Here is a 12737-nt window from a genome sequence, read left to right on the forward strand (position 1 = left end):
GAAAATATATAGGTCTTGTTCTGTGGCATAGAAATCCAAAGATGCCTATAATCAAAAACCAGGCAGGTGCATATCATACATTATAAGAGTGTCCCTTCTTGCTTTAACACAAGACATAAAATTGAGTACAATGAAAAAGTACACATGACAATCTTGTGGGTTGATAAAGAAAATTAGAATTATTCACCATCACCCAGCTGCATGTTTCTCAGTTATGTTTGGGTATAAGTTTAATTTAATACTGGGTCATGTAGGCTTCATTTATCTTATATGTGCTTATAACAGCGCAATCTTACTAGTTACTGCATTCTTTTGAATCAGAGAAAAACACAGAAATTGGTATGAGAATAAATCAGATTAGCAACAAAGGAAATTGCTTTCTACAACCATTTGTGACAAGCAAGAAAAAAACAGGCAGCTAGTTTGGTCTGTTTATACATTTACTACTTACAGAAGTGTTTCAGTCAGAGATGAGCCAGAAAACAAAAGTTCCCCAATGACTGAATTAGGAAAAAACCCAAACCAAACAAAACACCCCCCAGAAAAAATCCTGAAAAAAACCCAAAACAAATGAAGACAGAATATACAAAGCTGACTCATACTGCAATAAGCAGCTGAATTCTCAAAGTCAGGGCATCTACAAAAGTATAAATTGGATAAATAATATCCAAGAACAACTACCATTTTAAAAATCACTCTCCTTAAAAAGCACAAATTGAAATTAAGGATGTCATCATAGTAACTCAAAATATGAAGTATTTTCAGAGCATACATAGAAAAGTTGTCATCTAGGACTCTACTCACCAGTAGCAAAATACCCAGGCAAAATAGAGAAACCATGAAGTTGTTATAAATTGGTAGAAACCTTTCACATATCATCACAGAAAAGGCTGTTCAGCAAGAAAGAAGCAAAGAATGCACTTGCTTATCCATTTTCCACAAAGTTATGTTGAAAAAAAACTACATATATTTTTATTTAAATCCAAAGAGAATAAATTCCATTCATTACTTTTTGAGTGCTGTAGCCTATATAGCTTTTTACATAGTCGTGCTTCAACGAGCAATAAAATTCAGAGTATAAACATCCAGTAGGTGAAGTAGGAAAAATAACCTCTCACCTTTCTTCTAGGTATCTTTTATAGAAGCCTACTGCGTCTTTGTCTCAGGACTAATACACTTACAATACGTTAACTTCACTAAAATTACTCCATAATTGGGGGTATTTCAGCGCTTCCACTGCACACAAATCCTTAATAAAATAAACGATGTTATAAGGTGTTTTTCTAACCTTATCTTGCAAATTTAAATTGCAAGACAAAGGTGTTTTAGTTTTGATATGCAATGGCTCAAGTTCTGAATGGTATACAGAAACTAGCAAAAAAATCCAGACATACAGTTGTGAAATACCTTTGTATATGGTCATCTAAAATTCAGTACACAGAGAGGTGAGGTGTGGTCAGTGACCATCACCATCTTTCTGGGCTGAAATCTCCAGTGTATTTTCTGACATTCACAGGAGTAGCTCAGATCTTTGTTTATCTTATAAATTTTCAACACAGGAATGAAAAGTATTTAACTCTTTTAGAAAGACCGTATATTCCTTTTGTCCTTTTTCAATAGTGCTTCTTGCTATTCAAGAAGGCCAGGAAAGTTAAGCACACAATTAAAATAAAATCCTGTCAGCTGAAGCTAAAAACTACTGAAATACCAAATCTGATCAAGTTGCCAGACTCAGTGTTCTTCACACTGACATTTCTCCTGTCACATAACAACATAGCTAATTTCAAACCTGCACAGAACCAGCTTTAGCTCTGCTCATACAGTGACAGAAAAATGATGTGACAGCCCCAAAGAAAACATTGAAGGCCTGAAACTAAGCAAAATTTTTCTATGTGCAATGTGACCTTTTCGCTACCAAAATACATAGAACCTTGCTTAATAAGCTGCTTTTTAAAAAAAAATAAATGTTGGTGGCTGAAGGTAAGGACATAGAGAAGTGAAGGCCATTGTCAAATCCATTTTTTCCTGTCTGCTAAAAATAATCAAAAACCTTGCCCACCCAATATGAAAAGGAAATCTTTGACAGAGCAACTGGCTGGTATAGTGACTGATGCTGAAATAACTACCATTAGGAGCTCCTAAATGAAAGGAGAAGATGGAAGGAAAAATGAGAACAGATGAAACTTATCTGCACATAAAGAAGCACCGGAACAAAAACTAGACTGATTTAACTACCTGTTAAGAAATGGATCAGTAAAATCCATGCAGCTCTAGACTAACTAGAGCTATACCACTATCAATATTACTCTTTGTCTGCAAGTTTATTTCAGAAAATTTACTGCAACTGGTGAGACCTGAAGGTTCTGGATAGAAACAGGCAACAAGAAGTATGCGTGGAGGGAAAAAAAAAGAATTCCATAGAATTCCCCCCTCGCCAATTTCAACAGCCAATTTAAAAAAAAAAACCCAAAACATTGATTAGTAATATTTCATGAAAGATCAAACACATGTGAAAGAGGGGAAAAATTACTGAAGTTGTGTCTGGGTAGAAATTTTTAACACATTCTTGTTGACTGTAAATGATACTGAGAACTGTTTGGTATAAAAATTTAACACATTTTCATTGACTGTAAATATAATATTGAGAACTACCTTTTACCTATAAGGGGGAGAGATATAAGAAAGCACAGCTGTCATTGTGGTAGGTAACTCTTCAGAACTGAGGCTGCGGGGAGACGGAAAGTCACTACAATCTGGTTGTATATGTAAGACACTCAGGAATGCAAATGCAACTCTCACAGCAATCAAAACAATAACAAAAAAACCACAAAAATACTGTCAAACTGAACTCCTGCAAAATATAGTTCAAGGAACTTTTCTCCTATATAATTCATTCTGTGATAAAAAAGGAAATAGCTATTTAAAAACAAGTACAAAAACCCTTCCACTTTCTCTGATACAGAGTATGAACCTTACCACAATGGGATTTCTATGGCTTTCTTCAGCTGTTGTAACATGAAAGACTTCAACTGCCTAAATGACTTGCTGCAATTTTGTCCCCTCTGTTTACCCTGTGGACTCATTTACTGTGGCAAACACCTTGATGCAAGACTCCTCAAAATCTTGAAAGGAAAGAGAAGTGAGTGGAACAAAACTTAAGAATCCTTCCTGATTAGATCAATTTTCCCACACTTGGATAGGGATTATCACAGAGATCCCATACAATTGATTTCTGTTCAGAAATCTGAATTCTGATTCTGTTCAGAACAGAACACGGCTGTATGTTATCACATGGCAGTGAAAAGCATCAGTCTTTGAAGAACACAGCTATACTAAGAGCAGTGCATACTTTACAGAGTACACTGCAAAATAAATATCGCACAGAAAAAGACACCTTCAAACTAAAATAAAAAAGACATTTAAGTCTGGGCATTCTTCATTACAGGAAAGAACCTTGCACAATGAGGTCATTATCTGTCAGAAAATCTCCATCTGTATATAATTATTTCTGATAAATGACATTAAGCTTCATTAAAGAGGTAGTGGGGGTGTGAGAGAAGGCAGAACTGTAAATAAATTTCTCCATTGCATTTTACTTAAAAACATCCCAGCAGGAAGTCATAAAGAGAGTTTTTTTAATAGGCAATATTTTCAAATGCTCTGCAGGCTGTGCTGCCTAATATCCATCACGTTCAGTGTATGTTCACAACCTTGCAGCAATTCAGGATGCAGGACACTGTTTAATTTCTTTCCCATTCCTGTAATCACCTTCCCACTTGCCAAATCTTTCTCACTCAGAACAGAAACACTTTGCTGTAACACAATTTCATTTCCACCTTAACAAATTTTCAGAAAAGCTGACCCACTAAGCACTACAGAAGACACCCTGTATGTGACACTGGCTAATAAGCAAGCAGGGTGCTGAAGTCCCCTGCACTGTGAAAGCCCAAATGTGTTGCTGAAGCATAATGTGTTTTCCTGAATTCTCCAGGAAGCTTGTTTTAAGGCCTTGTTTTTACAGCAGGCTACAGGTTTCCCCTGAAGAAGCACTGAACAGAAGGAAGAGATGGAAGGTCAGCAGCATGTGAATGTGAAGCACAGACAAGAGTTACATGGCAAGTTTAGTCTTACGATGAGAACTTGTCACAGAACATTCACATTTGAACACTTGTATTTCTGACAATATTCTCAAATATTATTTAGTAACAACTCACAGTTTAAAAGTTTTACTTTAGTTAAATAAACCACCAGAATTCCAAATGACATTTTATGCTTTGCTTGCAGCCAACCTGCATAATTAAAAACTCTTCCTACCTGGACAACTCAGCAAAACCATCCTGTGCAAATAATTAATATAACTGAAAGCAAGACATTTTAGTCCTAGTGCTTTGTCAACATTGTTATTTCCAGCAGTTGCCTGAATGTTCAAGAACCAGAGTAGCTCTTGCAAATTTCCTACTGAAAAAGAAGCATTTTCTTGCAATGTGTAGATCTATTCACTAGCCACAACCTAAAGTAGTCTCAGCTCAAGGGGGTTTCTCTCCATAGAGCACCTTCTAAAATAAATCTACAACTGGAGAAAAATGAAGCTACAAATTACACACTGGAGCTTACATTGTAGAATTTAAAATTTTAAAACCCAATATATTAGATGCAAGATGAACTTTATACAGAGGTTTAGAATAATTAAAAGTCAATTTTATCTCACTGTGATTGCTAAGCATTCTACCTTACCTTCAGGGAGAATTTTTGCCTGACAGTTCAATATAGACAAAAGATGGGTTATGAAAGAATAGATAAATTACCACATGAAACAGGTTATATGCAAGTAGCAGTCTAAAACACGCATTACAGTCAGTCTTATGTGAAACTACAGTAATTAAAAATCAACATGTTTAGAAGTCAAATTTCACAAGACACTGGTCTTGATGCTGGAATATACATATGAATTTACCACTAATGTGAGAAGGAGTTTCTCACAATTAAATTCTTTCCCAAGAAAGAATCAAATGGCTTCCATATATATGAAATACAATACATCAAATGTAAACTTAGTAAAAAACTCCTATTTGTTCTTCAGTTAAAGCCATCAATGTCTATTTTGTGAATAGCTTCTAACCTTTTCCTTCACCCCAAAAGCCAGGCCATTAACATCCAGAGGGAGTCAGTGAAACATAAACCTGAGAACAAAGCAAATTGTTTATGCCTCCTTTGCTTTCACTTAGGACTCGTGAACTTACATTCCTCTTTGCTCGGTGAAGTTACATTCAGTTCTGTCAAAAGTTGCTGGCTGGAGTTAGCGGCCTGTGTATTTAGAGAGGTATTGCTGTTGTCACTGTTTGTTTCCCCAGAGAACAAATCTGACTGGTTGTTGCTTGTGCTGGGAGTAGAGTCATCGTCTGGCTGTTTCTTCTGGAAATCTATCAAAACCAAGAATTCATACGTCATCACACTTGCTCAGTCTAATCATCAAAATTTAGGCAAAAACTCCTATGTAACAAAAATAAGCCCAAAATGCTGGCAGAGTTATCATCAGGTATCATCACTTTGGTAAACACAAACAGTGGCCTTTGAATTTTTACTTCAAATTTAAATTATCTTAAAAGTTATTTACTGTAGAAAAAACATCTTCAGAATTACACAAAGGTCTTGTTTCCCCAGCCATCCAAGAGCATTCAAAGCTTACCACAGCATATGGTATCATTTTTAAAAGGGTTTACACAAAGCATGTACAGAAACATAAAGAAAGCAGACATCCAGTGAGGGAAGAACCAAGGCATGTAATACAGTGCTATGGGGATGTTACACTTTTCATTGCCATTATATAAAATCCCATCAGTAACAATTTTGGCAAAGCCAGTGTAGACAGCTGCAGTTCCAGTTTAGCATAGGGAGCTGGTGAGGGATTGCCTCTGCATCATTGGTTTGATGGGTATTTGGGAGGGGAAGGTGTGGGAGGAGGTGGCGGGAAGGTTGGGGTGTTTCCTCCTTCCTTCACTTACTCCAACACTGGTGCTAAAAGCTAACCATTGATCTAAAAGTAGAGTTAGATATGGAAGGTAAATCACTAAAATACATTAAAGATGTGTACAAACGATTTGGCTTCAAAGTTTTGTTTTTTTATCAGCAAATGCTAAGTCATGCTTGTCTCCAAACTGCCTCCATAGTCCAAATTCCATGTGTTTGACAAATGTCACCCTCCGGCTTACCTTGCCTCCAAACTAGATTCAGGTTTGAGGGGAAATATTTTCAAGAGCAAATCCCTCACTGAAAGGTTCTTCCCAAATTTGCAGTCCTGAAGTCCTGATATATGATTGATTATAGCATCAGTCTACCAGCTAAACTACTGGATTTTAGTCTGGCACATTCTGCCTCTGGGAAACACACTTGCCAACCAAGTTAATTTTGGTTTGCTTAGCACCTGGTTCTCTCACCTCTTCCTGGTAAAGAGACAGCTGAAGTGCACCACCACTTGGTATCTACATTTTTTCTAAATTACATACAAGGGTAGAATTTATTCAGTAGACAAATACATAGATAAATCAATATTTGGCTGCTCATTATGCCATGACAGAGAAGAAAACAGCAGTCGATAAATATTTGCAGTGTGTTAGATGATGTGTTAGAAACACAGGTTGCCAACATGACTCTCTGGGACTGGGAAGCACTACAGTCAAGCAGTCCCTGAATGCTGATTTAGGATTTAAGTGATTTGCCAGAAAAATTAAGCCTTAACGTCTGCTGTGGAAGAGTCAGCCAGACGTCCAGAGAGGAGAGGATCAAGCTCAAAGCCAGGAGGAGGGGGAGGAGGGGGAGGAGAAGGGGGAAGAGGGGGAGGAGGAGAGGGAGGAGAAGGGGAAGGAGGAGAGGGAGGAGAAGGGGGAGGAGGAGAGGGAGGAGGAGAGGGAGGAGGAGGAGGAGGAGAGGAAGGAGGGGAAGGAGGAGAGGGAGGAGAAGGAGGAGGAAGGAGGAGAAGGAAGAAGTAGGAGGAAGGAGGAGGAGGAAGGAGGTGGCAGACAGGAAATCATCCACAATACAGCTCTGAAAAACCAGTGGGAAGTTTTTTGTGAGGGATAAGTTACAGGACTCAGAAAGATGTTCTACTCAGGCCTCACTAGTTATCAACAAAGTTCAACCCAATATGGGCTTCTGGATTTTCTTTATGTATTTGTGCAATCAAGAAGGCTTCAGACGCTTTTCTGCACCAGCCACAATCAGGCAGCTGCAGCAATCATAAAAGTTCAGAGCTGCTGCAGCAGCAAAATCCACCATGGCAGTGAAATGCTTTTTGCCTCCACGAACTCACTCATGACCTCCTGTTCAGAGGTTCATTTTACTCATGCGAAAAACAAGGTACACTTTCCCCGTAAAATTTAAAGGTTTAATAAAAGACATAGACAAAGATAATAAAGCAAAGTTTAGTGGCTGGGTGCTTGGCATTCTGCCAATAGCACACCTGCTATTTCAGAGATACCCTTTTTATATCTTTCCTATTGCATCAGCCTGTTACATATTCATAAACAATTACACATATATAAACTCTTCTCCAAACTAGTTTACACGTTCTAAGAACTGTTTAGCATGGCTCCTCCTCAGGACCACCTTTTTAGAGCATGTGCATTTCTTGGCTGTGGTTTTAGTTCATTCTTATTATCACCTCCAGCTTGGGTTTTGGTCCATACTTTCTACAGATGGTAGGTACTGATAGCTGGCATATTGGTAGCAGGGGTCTTCATAATATGTCTGTTGGATGTTATCCCAACCAAGCAGGCAGCTCAAGCGTAACTATCAGCTATTCCACTACTATGCCTAAGTTTAGATAATAGAAATAAAAAACTATAACAAAATTACTTTAACATTATATATATAACATCCATTTCAATATTTTGCAAAAAGCCAATATTATAATATGTATTTATAACACTCAGACTGCAAATCAATTAACTTTAAAAAAAGTTTTAGCCTGCTCAGTTGAGTGGAACCCAAGAATACCTCCCACCCCTGTTTTAATCCCTTCTTCATTACAGACTTGAGAAAAGCCTTAAGACTGATGATCCAAGCACCCAAAACACAAGAACTGTAACTGAAGCTGCCTTGTATTTTGTCCATGTATTGGGGCAGGTGGGGGGTGTTGTGGTTTTAAAGCATTACCTAAAAAATCACTAGAAAACGTACTAATTTCTTGCTGTGAGATATGGATCAGGAAAAGGGCAAAACAGGCTTAAAACTTAAAGGGAATAAAGGAAGTTTATTAACAAAACTACAAGAATAAGAAACCAGAATAAAACCTCCAGAAACCCTTTTTCCCTACCACCCAACCATTCCTTTGTTTAATTGACAACATAGAGAAAAAAAAACCCTGGTGGTTAAAACAGTCCCAACTTTGCTATGGTCTTTTCATCAGTCTTTGTAGAGAAAAAGAAGTTCTCTTTTGTCAATCTATGGAGCTTTTCACAAGAAAACCATTTTCTCATGGCTATTTCTCTGATGCCAGCCGCCTGGAAAACTCTGCCATCAAGTCCTCTCCTCCCATTTCACACCACTCTGAGGTGTGTTCGTGGGCCATGAGGTCAAGGGGTGTCATTTTAAGGATGAGTTATTCAAAGGCAAAAATTCCCTTCATCTGTCTCTGTGAGCATCTCTGGAAACAGAAGTTTTCTCTTTGCCTCTTAAAGGCCACAAATTTTCAACAACTCTCACTTCTCCGTTTCTGTTCCAGCATCACATAAGATCACAATTACTTCACCATTTTCTTAAATCTACTCTTTGAAATACTCCATTTCCCCCCAAAATACTCTTTCATGAATTAAAGGAGTTTTTCAGAACACTATTATCCATCTCTATAGTTTTAGCCAAAGAATATTTCAGCTTATTAAAGCATCTCCTTATTTCTCTCCCCATCTGAAGCTTAATTCTTTTCTTCACTGTCTTTGATAGCTTATGCTGTCTCTTTACCTGTTGATCACTCTCTTCCTCTCTCTCTCTGAGAAAAAAAGGATTAATCTGCAAGTCTTATCTGGGTAATGAAAGGGTTAAAATCTTGCCCAGGCTTTGTAGATGGTTCTGTGATCTTTGCCAGAGCAGCAGCTGGAGCTGTCTGCGATAGAAGATTTTTCATGGCTGCTCTGGAAAGTGTAGTCACTGTCTCGGCCTGCTGCAGGTCAATGGCTTTCTCTCTCCTTATTCGGCAGTTTCTGGTGAAACACAGCAGTGGCAAAAACTGCAGCCGAGCCAGGGACCGGCCTGGCCTGGCCAGAGCCCGGGGGAAGCCTCGCAGGCCCAGCCCAGCCCCGGCCTGGGCCGCATGGCCTGGGCAGGGGACGGGGGCCAGCTGGAGCTCTGTTACCTTTTACAGCTAGGAAACAAAGAGACAAAGAAATTCCCGGGCTTAGGTCTTAAGGTGGTGTTCACAGGTTGATCTCACTTTTCAATGGTCAAAACTACTGTCAATTCTCAGAAATGGCCAGTTATTGGCCAGGAGAAAAAACTTCCATTCAGCCTCCATCAGTTTTAACTTCTTTAGGTGTTTCTCTTTGTTTTCTTAAATGCCAATCTATCACAGGGGGTCATTTGGTTTCTGTCAACAAGGACTCTCATTAACACAAATAATTCGCAGATCATCATGCTCACCCTGCCATAAAAGCTGGCAGTATTTCCAGGAGAGATGAGCCTGAATAAATCCAGTTAAGCCTTAACTGCTTAACAAATAAAACAAAAATACACACATGATAGAGGCAAGGCCCTGGTAAGTTTTGGAAGGTAACCTGTATTCTGATTAAAATCAGAATGCAATTCTGTTGACAGAACAGTGACCTCACCAAATAATCTCAACAAGGAAAAACCAGAACAAGAGTTGGCAAGACATTAATCACCATTTGCAGAAGTTCCCATTTAATTGGAAAGGCATGAGAAACACTTCAATTAGTTTATTTTATTTTTCCTGAGACTTTCACTATACTAGCAAAATCTGTGCTGAAAAGGGTGACCAAAAGTCCATGAAACATGCACTGCCCTTTCCTAGTTAATGAAATGTATCTTTGCAAATTTTAACACAAACCTTCTCCATTTGTCAGAAAAGATGTTTTCTTTTTCCTCTTGAAATTGTATCCCTTTCTCCACCGTCTTCAGGTTTGGTGGGTTTGGTTTCTGGGGCTTTTTAGGGTGGCTGTGGTGGTTTGTGGTTTTCTTTTGTTAAACTGTAAAGTATCCTGTTGTTACCTATACGGTGGAGTTGGCATCAAAATAAGACATGAAAATTTGCTCTTCCCTGCAAATATGGGGAAATAGTAGATGAAAAGATCTACCAATAAAATGCATGAAATGCATTCAAAAACTATTACTGCACGGTAGAGAAGATGCTAGGGAGAAGCAGTTGTCAGTCTTCAAGCTCCAAAATCCTTTTGCTTTGTTGAGTTCAAGGGTTACACACCCAGTATCTCAAATAGTTGAGCAAGAACAGAATATCTCGGAGCTCTCATGCACTGGATATTAATACGAAGAGTGTTATTCTTGTTTTGTTGCTTAGTATTTCTTTGTAAACAAAACAACCACTAAGTGAATAGACAGACGTGATTAAAATATTTCATATTCTACATATACAATGAATTCTAATTGCTTAAACTAAAGGAAGGCAAGATGCCAAATTTGTTCCCAGACTTCAGGTAAGAAGTTATTTTGCATGACAATCTTTTGCCCATTTTTATTAATAAGATAATATTACTAATGAAAGCCATTGCCTTTACAGCTTCTGATACTAACCCATAAAACTGAGTTTGCCACACAAGATCACACCTTCTACACAGCCCTAAAACTTTCAAGCTCCAGTTACTGTTTCCAGGCAACAGTGAGCAACCTAAAAGAGCCCATCTTCCCAGCATTTTCATTCCATCCATTGCCTCAAGAACAAATATTAAGGACATCCAACCCCTTCCACCACATAAAATACTTGTTTCTGTGACAAAATAAACCAGACAGTCCCAATTCCAGTACCTAGCCTTCTTTAGCTGTCAATATCCAACAAAATACCTAAGAAAATCTTGAGTTCTCAACTTTTCCTTAACTATGGGCTCTGTGACTAAGTAGGAAATGACCCTTCACAGCTTCAGGTAACTCCTGTGATCACAATCAGTTAAAACTTAAGGCAGAGGTAAGTATGAACATTATCAGCATATCACAAAGCATTTCTTCTGAAAAAGACAGGCATGTCAAAGTATTACATGAAATGACTTAATACTAAGCCAGACTGTTTCCTCATTCGCACTCCTGCTATGGTATAAGAAATCACACCATCTCCAAAGATCTCCTTTTGGGTTATTTTAAGAGTCTAAGTTACAAACAATTCCTATTCTCTGACCTGTAACAGATGTTACATTAAAAATAAATAAGTTCACTCAAATATATTATGGAAGAGGTATCAGAGTAAGCTGCATGCTAAGCAGAGAAAATCAGAGTCTTTATGTGGATACTAAATGCAAAAAGCAAGCAGGGAACAGAGCCTGTGTGAAACTAAGTCACACAGGCTTCTCAGTCTGGCCTGGCAAAGCATAAGAAAGAATCCAAAGAGTCCTTGGTAAAGGACTGTTGGAAACTGAAAAATAGAAACTTCTACAGATGCTGAAGGGTTTGATCTGCAGCCTTGGAAAGAGCTTAGGTTAATGTAATGATGAAGGTACACAGACATTGAATAGAGAAATTATAAACTCAAGTCTATATAGTTATAAGTAAGAATATGCCTAGAGTAGGTAAGAAATTATATTAAGTAAAATAGTTTGAAGTTTAAGCTGTAATAGTGTGACTTATAGAGTCGGTTAGTGATCTAGAAATTGTAACAGAGGTGTGCATGAGTACGTGACCTGTCAACTTATTGGCTAAGAGAGAGAGTGCAGCAAAATTAAGCAAAGGTGATAGGTTAGTAAGTGAAAACAAGTGTCATGTCAACTGCCTATTGGGCTAAAATGTTATATACTGCTGTGAGAAGAACAAACTCGTGACTTCCTCAAGCTATGGCTGACTTGTTGCTTCTCTAAACCTCATGCCTTGAGACTGATATCTTAGCTGGCTACTTGAGCAATAAATCACTTTGAAGCAAGGTGGTCCCATCCCTTGTTCTTCATATCAACAAAGGACAACATTTTGCAGGTGTTGTTTAGTCAAGGAGTGGTGTTCTACTTAACCAGTGATGGTGATGTGTTGCTTTAATGACCAATGAGAGTTTACCTCTTGGACCCTCTTGAACATGTGTATAAAAGAAGATTAAGAATAATAAACTTTGCTCTCTTGGACAATGCAGCTAAGGGAGTCAGTGTCATGCTTATCGCTGTTGCTAATATAGTGCAACATCTGGTGACCCCAATGTGATGTCCGTTGCAGCCACAAGCTGAAAGACATCTGATGACCCCTTGACGTTCCTTGCAGCCACAAGCTTAAGGACATTTGAATCTCATCCTCCTCCTTTGAAAGGAGTTTTTCCCCATGAGCTCCTGGAAAGCTACAGGTCTGCGTGACCCCGGACAGAGGGCCAGCCAGTGAGCAGGCCTGGAACGGCAATCTCAGCGAAGCTAGAGCTTGACTCCCGGGATAAGCCACAGCGTTTGCATATTGCATTTGCGGGCCGTCGGGATAAAGGTATTCCTGCAAAAGGAAACCAAAGTTCCTTAGAGGAACGACTCATCCTTTCTCTGAACTGGATGTAAACACCGTAAGACTCACTGTATCAGAAGTCTTTGAAAGAGTTACAG

At 38.5% G+C, this 12737-nt stretch overlaps 1 protein-coding gene across 2 annotated transcripts in view; it reads right to left on the reverse strand.

The window, feature by feature from the left end:
• The window catches only part of ZFAND3 (zinc finger AN1-type containing 3), a 161512-nt gene that overhangs the window by 63272 nt on the left and 85503 nt on the right, over positions 1 to 12737 (reverse strand). For both annotated transcript variants that reach the window (XM_088053245.1, XM_088053246.1), the window contains exon 4: positions 5241 to 5420. In XM_088053245.1, coding sequence (XP_087909371.1) covers positions 5241 to 5420 — 180 coding nt within the window. The remainder of the gene's footprint in view (positions 1 to 5240; positions 5421 to 12737) is intronic.

The sequence above is a fragment of the Pseudopodoces humilis genome, chromosome 3 (assembly GCF_049639895.1).
Source record: "Pseudopodoces humilis isolate 2021_Gansu_Grassland_sample_001 chromosome 3, ASM4963989v1, whole genome shotgun sequence".
NCBI lineage: Eukaryota > Metazoa > Chordata > Aves > Passeriformes > Paridae > Pseudopodoces > Pseudopodoces humilis.